Source organism: Glarea lozoyensis (genome assembly GCF_000409485.1).
Source record: "Glarea lozoyensis ATCC 20868 chromosome Unknown GLAREA5, whole genome shotgun sequence".
In the NCBI taxonomy this organism is placed as follows: domain Eukaryota; kingdom Fungi; phylum Ascomycota; class Leotiomycetes; order Helotiales; family Helotiaceae; genus Glarea; species Glarea lozoyensis.
In genome coordinates, this window is record NW_007361000.1 from 800583 (window position 1) to 813446 (window position 12864).

The window sequence follows — 12864 nt, forward strand, 5'->3', positions numbered from 1 at the left end:
ATTCATCGCCAACTAACATAATATTGAATCGCACGACAAACCGCATCCCGCGGTCAAAACCAAGAGTTCGGAAACTCATCCTATATATTTTTTCTCGGACGCCCGCATATCTCAAATTAACGAAAAGGCTCAACTCAACAGTATCGGTATTTCAACGCGTCTAGTCAGTCCAATTGCCAAACTTGCATGGCAGGACTTCCTCGGCCGACAATTGTCGCGCCTCTACGAAAGAACAGTATGCATCCTCCACCTCGGCCTTCGACCACGAGAGGGCATTCAGCGGCACCGCCCAGCTCGCGAATTAATAGAGTTGGAGCTATATCACCCGCAGGATCAGTAGTTTCAGTCGCGACAACGAATGGAGGAACAAAACGCAAGGAACGAGATTTCGACCATGACGACGAGGAGACTAATATCAACGTTGTGGTGCGCTGTAGAGGTCGTAATGAACGTGAGGTTCGAGAGAATAGTGGTGTAGTGCTGTCAACAGATGGAGTCAAAGGCAAGAGTTTGGAATTATCTATGGGGCCAAGCGCCCTTAGCAACAAAACCTACCATTTCGATAAAGTTTTCTCGTCTGCGGCTGATCAAGGGATGATCTATGATGATGTTGTGACTCCTATTTTAGATGAGGTTAGTTATCTTATGGTTGAGATTTTATACTATGCTGACAACAGTAGATGCTAGCAGGATATAACTGCACAATCTTCGCGTATGGACAAACAGGAACCGGGAAAACATACACGATGTCGGGAGATATGAATGAAACGTTCGGCATGCTATCCGACGCAGCAGGAATTATCCCTCGAGCTCTCCATGCCTTGTTCAACAAGCTTGAGCTTGACGACGCAGAATGTTCTGTGAAATGCTCTTTTATCGAACTTTACAATGAAGAGCTGCGAGATCTGCTTTCACCAGATGATAACGCGAAACTCAACATTTACGATGACAAGAGCAAGTCTGGACATGCGATGTCTACAGTTGTACGCGGCATGGAAGAATCCTATATCAGAAGCGCCGTTGATGGTATCAAGCTTCTCCAGGACGGCAGCCACAAACGTCAAGTTGCAGCAACCAAATGTAACGATCTGAGCAGTAGAAGTCACACCGTTTTCACCGTCACTACATACATCAAACGGACAGGCGACAATGGTGAAGACTATCTATGTGCCGGAAAGTTGAATTTGGTGGATCTAGCTGGTAGTGAAAATATTCAGAGAAGTGGCGCGGAGAACAAGCGAGCAGCCGAAGCTGGATTGATTAATAAAAGTTTGTTGACTCTCGGGAGAGTGATCAACGCTCTCGTTGATCGGAGTAGCCATATTCCGTACCGCGAATCGAAGCTCACGCGGCTGCTTCAAGACTCTCTGGGGGGCAGGACTAAAACGTGCATCATCGCGACAGTATCACCTGCAAAAAGCAATCTTGAAGAGACGATCTCCACTCTAGACTACGCCTTCCGCGCGAAGAACATCCGGAACAAACCGCAAATCAATCAAACGATCAACAAGAAAACGTTATTGAAAGAGTTCACGTATGAGATAGAAAAACTCAAAAGCGAGCTTATAGCTGCCCGACAGCGCAACGGGGTCTATCTGGCAAACGAAGCTTACGAGGAAATGACGGTCGAAAGGGAATCGAGGCGTATTTTGTGCGAAGAGCAAGCAGCTAAGATCGAAACAATGGAGACAAACCTAAGGAGCAAAGTGCAGGAGTTGTTTTCGTTGACTTCAACCTTTATGAATCTGAAGAAGGAGAATGAAGGCACCAGAATAACGCTTGACGAGACTAAAAGCGTTCTTGAACAGACCGAGTTTGTTCTGAACAACACTCGTCAAAGCTTGGTAGAGGAGACTTTGCTTCGAAAAGCCCATCAAGAGACCGAAGAAAAGCTTAGCGCTGTAGGCAGCGAGCTGATCTCTACTCTCGGAAAAACAGTCGTTGATGTTGGTGGGCTACATGACAAGAACAGAAGGAAATCAGATCTGCAATCTCTGAATCGCAACATTTGGGGCCTCTCCCAAGCCCAAGTATCCGAGGTCACAAGCATGGTGGAGACAAGGGTCGAAGACTTCCGAACACAGCAGCAGGAGCTGATGACGGCAGTTTCAGACAGAATGCAGTCGTTCATCGGAGAAGAGTTAGAGAAGCTCTCAGCTACCCAGTCCTTTCTGGAATCAGATGTGGCCACTTTTGGCGAATCTGAAAAAGAAGTCCTAGGGCAGTCAGTTTCCGCAAAGAATGAGATGGATAACGTCCTGGAGGAAATCAAAACTCTACGGGAAGAGGTTAAAGGCAGAGTTGGGTTGGGACTTCAAGGACTATCCGCGGCTGCTGCACGGATTTCTGAAGAGGTCATTGGCGAATTGGGGGCATTTCACACACAGGTATGAGGAACCCATATTAGCAGTAGTATCTTCACTAACCTTTATCAGCTCCATGGCTCGTATAGCTCTCTTGGTCGCGACTTTAAAGCCCTGTTCGAGGAACTCCTCAAACATGTCAATGCCCAAAAGGAAGAAGCCAACACCTTGCGGAGGCAATTGACAACTGCCAGCGAATTGGCTATGCAGGCCAATATTGCTGCAGAATCGAAACTTGACGAGGTTCTTCGTCAAGAGAGAGAGCAAGCTGCTACGGATCGTCAGAATCTGCTCTCGCAAATAACTGGGCTCGTCATGGCTCAAGGCGAGAAGCAGGATGCTCGTCTTGCGAACAGCATTCATGGTGTGCGACAGGAGATTATCGCTTCAAAAGACGCTTTCGAATCTTCACACGCGGAGTATGGTGTCGCTATGGACTCCTGGAATGATGATGAAAGCAAACTGGTCGAGGAGGTCCTGCGATCTCGGGAAACGCTCAAATCCAAGCTCAAGGAAGATTGGGTGGTAGGTAACGAACTAATCTATGAAATTCAAATGCTAACTTTACTATACAGGCGGCCAACAAGCACAACTCTTCTCTCCAAACGTCTACGAAGTCTGTTCACGAAGAAAGTGTCCGCATCGTCAATGAACAGATGAAAGATATTGAGATTCAAATGCAGGCCCTTGATGATTTTGTCAGCCGAGCTCGATCTCAGAATGCTCAGCATCACGACAGCCATGTTCAATCGCTTCAAGCCCTATCTACCACCGTCAAAACATCGTACGGCAATGTTGGTTCACATTTCAACGCTACGTATGAGCGAGTGCGTGATCTCGGAGATGAAATGTCAATTAGGACAAGTTCGTTACAAGATTCGCTAAAACCGCTTGATACGGTACTAAGACAGCCGCTTGCCGATCTTCGCTCGAACATCGCGACTACGGAATTCCAAGAGTATCAACCTACCGGAGCAACACCCCAAAAAGTTCAATATATGTTCCCAACCGAACTGCCGAAAACGGGTACGCATGAGCAATTGCTTGCGGCTCTGCGCCGACCAATGGGCTCAACTTCGGCTACCAAGAGCCTCTCTAAATCCTCAGCAATACCAACTGTATTTAATGACATAATGGAGGGTGTAATAGACACTGCCGCGCCTTTGACAGGTCCCAGTATCGAAGCATCTACATCTGAAAGGCCTGTGACAAGTGGTGGTCTCCGCGAGGTCGACTCTAATGTTACTGCACGGTCAATAAATATAGAATTACAAAGCTCAACGACCCTCATCAGCGACGTTTCTAAGGACACCAAGGAGCTTTTTCGAAGAAGCGTAACGGGTGCCGGCAAACTGCCGGTGTTGAGGAGTAAAAAGTCGACCAGCAGTATTCCTCCGGCAGAAGGAAGAGAAAATGTGAACATCTTGGCACAAAGCACGGGTCGGAGGAGAAGTCCAAGAACGGGATAATGCAGAAAAGTGTAGTTTGTACTGTATCAATAATGCCATTCAGCGATGGCGTTAGACGTAGTGTCGGGTTTATCTGCGAATCGTGGTTCTCTCACGAGGTGTTGTCGGAGTCACTTGGAATAGGCGTCTGGTTGTTCTAAAGCGCCTTGGCCGGACTTGTGTGTGCTAGTATTGATTTTATAGTCTAGCTTCTATTGTTATTCCGGAACTCAGGAATGATAAGTTTAATGTCCTTCATTCTTGTCTTGTCCCCGACGCTTAAATTTTAACTCTTATTATCTCGTTTCCGGTAGTGCATCTATTGATTCATTTCTTACTGGACCGTGGCGTCCATCAGCCTCCTGCTTTACCTGCGATACGCTTGTCAGAACGGTTGTGGCTTTGATCCTACTTTTGCCACGACGCCCGCAGGCGGTCATATTAGCTGTCCCGCCGTAGGGAGGTACTAGTGGTAACTGACGGCTCATTTATTCACCACGCAGCAGTAGCATTTAGGTTCAAGTCTGCTATCAGACTCACAGAAACGCCCTAAACATTTGCAACGTATTTGTTCCAAAGCTAGAAGTAGCGTAGCTCCCCGTAGCCGTAGTTCATTTCACATGTAGGATTTCACAAACTGATGCTGCATCCCGACTAAGTATACACACTACTTGTGTATCTTGAATGAGCAAGTTACTTCGTACAGGGCCGAATAAACCACAGTGGGTCTTCCGGAAGGTACGGTAAACAAGGGCCATTGAGCCAATAACCAGGTGAGAATCCTACTTATCATTACTGTGAATATTAAAGTCAACCTTAAAGCACAGACGCCCCACTGTGGTTTATTTGGCCTTGGAGGAAGTAATAATTCATCTTAATCCCAACCCCTCTGTCTATCGCACTGTTTCAATAATCTAAGCACCATGAACTACGAAATTAATCCGTCTCCACGGGGAATTTTCCTATCAAGGTATGAAACGGGAGATCTCCGACCTTATTTTCAGCCTTAGGGAAGCGAGCAGGGTGGTTTCCCCGCAGATCGACGGATTGCCTCGTTTCCATCGATTACGTGGCGCAAGCTTTTTCTAACGTCGAACACTGAGTGAGGCTTTGGGTTTAACTTCTTTTCGACTCTGCTCCGGGAGGTGTGCTTTGGTCGATGCGGTTTTGATGTTTTGGTGGACGCCCGCGGGCGGAGCAGAGAGAGTTGTCGTTGGCTGGATGTGGCGCCCGCGGGGCGATGACGGCCCCCCTTAGATGCTTTTGGGTTAGAATGGTCGTTCGTCCGTGTATAGTTCAAACTTATGGTGGTAAGTCCCGTAAGATAAGACGGAACGTGGTAAATTCCTCTCTTGGGTCAGATTAGAAGCTATCAATTTACTTTATAGATAGTGAAAACGCCACCTTGATGGCAGGCTCGCTTACGACGGACAGACAGATCACGACTTCGGGACTTGATCAACAGTACTTTCATCTGCCGTCTTGCTGTGTCTTGTAGGTTGTTTGATTTTAGTCTTAATTCTATGTTGTTGGAGGGATTGATGACAATCTGCTTTTGATATTTCCCGGAGCTCCTGACGTATCTTGTCTGAGAAAACGAGGACGTTGTTTTGTGGACGGTCGAGAAATTGTCTTTAGCTTCTTAGACCTTGAGCACCATACAATTACAAAGTAAGTCGAATGTTACTGGTAACGGGCCAATCAATACCATAGTGTTTTAATCCAATAGAAACATTCACTTCACTGGTTTTGGTTGTGAAAAATCAAGAAGATGATAATCATACGCCATATGGCATTTCTCTTCTTGCACTACGCTTTGTCTTTCTGATGGCCAGGCCGACTTCTTGTCAGATGGCCCAACTTATTCTCTAGCTTTACTACAGATGCCGGTTCCGCGAATCTCATGAAGAAGCTGTTGATGCCTTTATTGTCGCAGTTAAGAGCAATAGCACAGCAAATCTTTTATTCACATCTTTGCAGACACCCTATCGAGGTGTACATGGCATATAAATAACATCAGGTTTTTTGCAACTTGCGTCTCCTTCACTAAGGAAGTCAAATTCTTGTTGTGAGCAACGATATTAAAACAGTAATTAAGCAATGAATGATTACAATGTAGCTGCCTCATGCTGGACCTACTCCATAATTGTTGCAATTCGCAATTTGTTCACTAAGAAAGTCAAATCATGGGGGTTTGTAGTTCATCTTGTCAATGCGGCAGTCAGGGAGGCGATTGTCAAGGATTATTCACACCGAACTCGATCCTCAATGGCTACTGCCTGAGACATTGGGACCTTTGTTGCAATTCGCAGTTTGTTCACTAAAAAAGTCAAATGGTTGTCGTCCAAGCTCTCTGTTATAATTTGGATTAGATGGCTTGGTCAAACGAGCCTAAATGGTTTTGTTGCTTTTCGCAATTCCGCTGTCAAAAAAGTCAAATACTTTATTCCAATGAAAACAGGCCTAAGCAGGTTAGAACAGCGTTTAAAATTTCTCAAAAAGTGGTTTGATGCTCTATGCTCTTCGTACTTGCCGCTGTCAAGACTTCAACTTGCCGGAACTTGCCGAGTTGTTCGGCAACCTAGTCATTCAACTCCTTACATTCCATCCCAGCACGAGTCGGTAGCGAGGGTAACACAGAACCGAAATTACTAGATCAGTTTCGATACAGAAATTATTCCTGGTGCTGATCATCTCACTTCTGGGGCCCTCATTCGGGATCCCATCGCTGACCCCACATGTCCCACATACGATGATCTCCCTTGAATCCTCCTTCCGAGTCTATTTCAACAACAATATCCACTATATCACATATGCATCTGCATCTACTTACTCTCTTAGTCTACAAAGAGTCGTCTACGATCCCGATGTAAACATCTGTTTACCTCCATGTTCCCGATGCTTGTGAAGTCAGTGGGTGGAAAGTCTAGAAGACTCTAATAGATCATTTAGCGCTTATTCACAACTTCATAAGCACTTCATCAGCAATACATGAAAGCACCCTATACCTCCTTTGGATTGTTTCCGCGCCTAAGATCACCCATTCCGCCATCCGGGTTCTTGCCTCACTGTTTCTTGTGTATGAATTTTGGACTCAGGATCACTCGATGCCGGTCACATCAACTATTGCCGAATCTACCGAACATCAAACGCTTCAGCCCTTCTATCGGTGATGTGACTTTGTTCGGTTAGACTAGCGAACTGCATTGGTGTGTTTCGGACATGTTTCCTTATATAGAGTCTCTGGAAGTTGCGTTGGAGCTTTCTTCAGGTCCCTTCAGGAAGTTCAGGTACCTCATAATCTACCTGATCCTTGGAAATTAGCACAATTTTGCAAGGCTTCTAGCGGCATCTAGCCATCTGTCTTCTGTGCGACGGAGGTATGGCTGTTTAAGGGTACAGGTTGCTCCACAAACATCCAAACTAACGTTGCCAACGACCTTGGCTCCCACAAGGCAAATGTATGGGTGTTTCGAGCCCCTATTGCGCCAATGCTTCTCGGCTCTTGATCCGGACTTGTGACGGGAGATCAGCCTCATCACGTTCACATGATTGTGTGTCCGTATCATTTGTTTAGTATCCCAATTCTGTTGTGCAAGGACTCACTTCCACATGGTCATCTGGACTTCTGCCGATAATGAGCAGTTTAACTAACGAAGGAGGCCGAGTAATAGCATCCTTCGGCAATTGTTTGTTGAGAAAGGACCTAACGGAAGATGTTCTGGATCTGAAGGGCTGTAGAAAAGCAGCGTGGCATCAAAACGGAATCTAAAAGCAGCAAAAGGATTAGACGATGGTAAGCGAGGAGCAAGACTCCATCGTGTTAGCCGCAAGAGCGCGGATACTTTAGGTCAAGAGGCTATGAGCGGCTACATCCTGAGTTCATGTAGCTTCTCGGAATACTCTTTTAGCGAGGACCCTTTTGTGTACCGAAGTGATGGCTTCCCAGGTCTCTCTCCGCTGCAAAACAACTCATTCGCGGAGTAGTATGAAAATTGTCATATTTTGACTCTGGAATATCTCACCTGAGTGATTTCTACTCCAATAAGCACTTGCGAGCGATCCTAGTGGTGAAATATCACCTCAAAACGTCGTATTACTGAAAACAGCGGCGAACTTCTCAAGAACGTTTCAGCCGCATTGCAGATTCAAGTGCTCTTCTCTTGTCTCTTTCGTTGCTTTAGTTTAGCAGTGTTCCATCTTAAATCATTGCGACATGAGGACCATTGCTTGAGCAGCAGTTCTATAGCGTAATAAAGGGGTATGACAGAATTTAAGCGAGAAGTTCCTCATTCAGTACAACCTGAAGTCGTGATCTTCTTGTATCGTCTCCCATATGAATTTACTCAAGCGTAGGTCAGTTTATCTGAACATAAGCAATTTTGAAGTCTAAAAATAATCCCCCCTGAAGCTTAAAATTAAGCGAGCTATTCCGACTCCTGACGACGACTTAACAATGTTTGCTTGACCCAGCATCTAGTTGATGGATTATCGTCAAGCTTAGAGTAAGTACTACTGTGTTCGATAAAGATTGTATTTTTGTACGAAGGGAAATTATCTATTAAAGGCATTCTCAAGCTGTTTTCTAGAATAGAGGTTAACCTTCTAATGGCGCGGACTGCCGTGCAGACGTGTCCAAGAGAATGGTACAGCAATTCTGCAACTGACACTCTACAGCTTATATAATTAAGCTAGATATAAGATCTCAAAATATTGCTGAGCAGAAAATCTATCGAATGACCTAGATGACGCGATATCTTCGCCCCGGGAAGCTCAAATCATTTGACACTGTTAAGGACCCAAAATAACATGCACAAGATTCGAACCAATGGAGTGTACTGCAAGAATGTTTGAAACTAGTTAGCTCTGCTGATTGCTCAATCTTCCGTCTCTTTTGGTCGGCTAGATTGCTTTCACTCTGTACACATCAAAATGTCCTAAGCAAGCTATTAATCAGCAAGCTACACAAACTTCAAGTGCAATCTATCTCTGATGCTGAACTAGACATTGCCATCAAACTAAAATAAATCGAAAGAATTAATTAATTAAGCCAAGCTTCCAGTTCTCGCTAACCCACGCCTCATTCCATGATCAACGTCCGTCCACCTTCCCATTTCACACATCAAACCTCCTCGCAAGCCTTACCGGGCCATCTCCAACCCCTACCATGTTACCGCATCATACTTCCAAGCTGTAGAAGATTACCCTAAACATCCCTCAGACCCCCTGCTTGACCATTAAGGCTCCAAGCACATAGACGCTTCACGCTCGCGCAGCGCCGTCAAAAGCCGACCCTCGTGGTCGAACGTCCACTCACAACGCTCACCGCCGATGTTTGGTCAATCACAAACCACACCGCATAAACTCCTTAAAGTTTAAGTTTGGACGCAAACACGCAGGATAAACTTTAATAAACGCCACCGACACCTGTCAAAAGCGTCAGTGCCAGCTTGGCAGAGGCAACTTCGGCTCTTGTCGTTGTGCATGAATATTGCCGATGGGGTTGAGTCATTGATGATTGCAGGAGAGCACAGGCGAGAAAAGGTGTGTGTGATGCCAATGGTACGGAGGGGATGATCCGATGTGTAGATGTGTGAGATGCCGATGGGAGAAGAAGACGGAATCATAATGAATCATAATTGAATCTTAAAAGTCGGGAATAAGTCGGAGATGAGTCGGGGAGTAGAGACAACATTCAGATTCAATGTGAAAACTTCAGGTAGGTAGAACAGTGGTAAAAACTATACTAAATAGTATTGTAGCTAATCGCCGGTACCTGGCATCGTTGGTAATGGTACAATCAAACACACTATACTCATCGTTCCAATACAAACATACACAGCAGTACAAAACCCACTTACCTAAAACAGCACCCGGCATCCGGCATGCACCATGCTCTGCCTGCTTTGTGTGTGTATCCCCATTGCTTCAACCAACGCCCAAGAAACCAAGTGGCTCGTGAGCGCAACAATGGTACTATAGAACCAAACGCCCTTCCCAAAGCAAACGTGCTCAACCAGAGCCGGTGCTGATGAGGCCCAAAAGATAAATTTCTCGTGGCCGTCTTGAAGCGCTCCGAATCCAGATCCCCCACCACCTTTGTAACACCACAAAGATAAAACCGTAGAAACACAAATGATAAATATACAAAATCAACATTAAAATTCATAAATCATCAACCTCTTCGTAATCAAATCTCCTCAAAACGACAAACATCCCTAAATTCAGGATACTTGTCCGCGAAAGGCTTCTTCATGCTCATATTGTTGATATCACTTAGGTGTCGGTCCATCAAAGGACTGACCATGAGTTGTCCGTTTTCATAAATGAGTGCCATTCTAGGTTCGTGAGGAAAGTTGACCGAAAGGTTGCTTGCGTAGTCATTCTGGAACTCCGGGTTATCGTACCGATCCTGATGCTCGATGACCTTTGCACGGAATAGGCCCCAAGGTGGCAAATCCATCCATGCGGGATGAGGGATATCCAGTTGGGCCTGAGTTGGTGCTTGCCACTCATGAAGTTTTGAGAATGTTTGGAAATTAGGCGAGATTTGCCATTGAACGAAACGATACATACACATGAATGATGCAAGCTTCTCGGGAATAAGAGCAAAGCCACGGCTCGACAGTACCTCTGAATAACGATTCATGACTTCGGCGATGTTCGACGGTGGCTTGGCAGCCGGCGGGGCACTCTGATTGAACAATACATTTACCGAAGGAAGATTTGGTCCAAGAAGGTCTTCACCGGATAGATTGGAATGTAACGCAAGGTGGCGTTGCGAGTGAATGACATTGAACATTAATTGATCGACGAAAGTGACCGGTGCCTTGAGCCTGGTCGAGAACTGCCAAGCATACACAGAGGGTTGCGTCTGCCAGCAAGTTGTGTTGGTAAAGGTCGGTTGGTTGATGAGGTCAGTAAATCCTGACGTTTGGAGATCGGCAAATCTGGATGGTTTATCAAACGCGGGGTGAAAGGGCGCCCAAGCTGGAGTTGGTTGTGCTATAGCCTGCGACGTCTGCCCGAATACCATTGGATCCTCCCAGACAGGCGTGACAATGGGAGTTGTGATGGCTTTCGATGGCTCTGGTTCGATAACCTGTTCATAGCATATTTGAGCGGGTGTGTTGTGAAAAGATCTTGTTGGGGTTGAAGTGTAAGCGCTTCCCGTAGCGGGTACTTCGTGCGGATGTGCGTCGATAGGTTGAACAAAGGAAGTCTGCCAACCACTGGGCTGATTCTGTTCCGGAACCCAGTCCAAATTTCCTTTCCTTGGTATCATCAAGTCCTCTGACAGCTCTGTTGGAATTGGTGACGGAATATGTCCTGATTGTGCTGCTATTTGCGCCCTGAGCTTTTCTACCTCGAGCTCGAGCTCTTTATTTCTTTGAAGTATGCGCTCCATGGAACCGGATCTGTTATTCTCTTCCAGCTCCTTCACTTTCTTCTCCAGGTTCTCGATATGTTCCTTCGTCCGTTGACGGATGTTGCGTTGGGCTTCTCGATCATTGGCACGTTTACGGGCAAGCTGGGCTTTGCTGAGATGTGTGACTGATCGCTTTCCTCCTCGGGCGCCTGTTTAAAACTTTAGTATCTGACATCTTTCAAATAGGCGCCACTCCACTTCCTAAGGATGGAGAGCAGATTATTAACAAGCTACGAACCTTTCTTTCTTGGTTCCTCCTCTGCGGTCGCAGGGCTGGCGGAACTCTGAGGACTTGACATTATGTCTATGGATGTAACAATTGGCACGTTGAATAGATCATGAATCATGCTCTTGGGCCTGTGTATATGGGAGGGTGGTGCACACACGCTGCTGTTGTGTGTCTGGCGGTGGAGGGGTACGCCGGTTGTACCACGATCGTGTAACAGATTGATCGTATCGATTCGTACTTGTCCGAGTCACACAGGATAAACCGTAGCGGGATCGTGGGCTTCGAGAGAAAAGGTTGTGAGGGGCACAAGTGGGTGGACCACAATAACTGTTGGATATGGTGAAATGGATGTGAGGAAACTGGGTGAGTCCCGATCTTATGAATGGATCTGCTGCTGGGGTTGGAGCAAGTAATGAGAGGAAGAAGTTGGCGATAGTGGATAGGGAGGAGTGGAAGGGTGGCTCAAATCGGGGGTCCTGGGGCTTTGAGAGGTTGTTCGAGATTAGATATATGGCCGTGAACAACATGCATCATCCATTATTGTTCTACCTTGTACCTGGCAAGCAGCTAGTTCGAGTTCTTCTTCCTGGTGGGGGGGGGCTTGGAGGGTGGCGTGCGGCTAGTAAATCGAGCGCATCTCAATACAGAGAGCACAGTATTTGCTCCGTTCTAACCTCTAATGTCTTCCTGGCAAGCGGCAGTTAGTCGGGATGTCTGCGCGTGAGGAAGGTGCTCGAGGGCTCGACGTCGGAGAGGGAGAAGGTGGACGGAGAATGGCCAAGGAATCGAGGTCGAGGACCGTGGAACGGGAGCTGAGCACAGACAGCTGGACGCTAGTAGTGAAGCTAGCAGGTTGGGGAGAACTAGAAGAAGACAGAGGAGACACACATCTGAGGAAAAGAGGGAAAAGGAGCAAAAGCAGCGGAAGATATACCCGTCCAGTTCCAATAACAGCCGACCTGTAAACTCAGAGAGATGAGAACATCTGAACAAGCGCCGTACTAGGAGAAAGCTGCACACGTGATGCGACTAGACGCGGCAATATGCGAGGTTCGGAAAGGAAGGAAGTCGGACCGCGCGTGGGGCGGCTAAGTCGTCTAATATCGTTTGAAGATGCTGAACAGAAAAGCCATGTTTGTTGAACATCTTTCCCATCACGATCGTTCGGAACTCAAAGGTTGACGCGCACACTGCTTCATAGTTCGTTCAAGCTTATTATACAAATTCCGTCCTATTCCATCCTTATTTCTCAGCATGCATGCGCCGATTTCCTCTTTGCCACGATTAGTCGAGCTAGAGTTCAATTATCAATCAGTCATCGCTGGGTATCGCATCCGTCAAACAACCACACGATTCACCGCTATTCTACCTTTTCTTTTCACATCCACAAATGAC

At 46.5% G+C, this 12864-nt stretch overlaps 2 protein-coding genes across 2 annotated transcripts; one reads left to right on the top strand and one right to left on the bottom strand.

Moving 5' to 3' along the window:
- Positions 1-186: 186 nt before the first annotated feature.
- GLAREA_04470 (P-loop containing nucleoside triphosphate hydrolase) lies at positions 187-3832 on the top strand (the record flags this gene model as incomplete). The annotated part of the gene is made up of 4 exons (XM_008086847.1): positions 187-633; positions 681-2387; positions 2436-2888; positions 2939-3832. 4 exons carry the CDS (start codon positions 187-189, stop codon positions 3830-3832), a joined length of 3501 nt encoding a protein of 1166 aa, XP_008085038.1.
- A 6169-nt stretch (positions 3833-10001) lies between these two features.
- Positions 10002-11539, bottom strand: GLAREA_04471 (uncharacterized protein; the record flags this gene model as incomplete). The annotated part of the gene is made up of 2 exons (XM_008086848.1): positions 10002-11389; positions 11479-11539. 2 exons carry the CDS (start codon positions 11537-11539, stop codon positions 10002-10004), a joined length of 1449 nt encoding a protein of 482 aa, XP_008085039.1.
- Positions 11540-12864: the final 1325 nt, after the last annotated feature.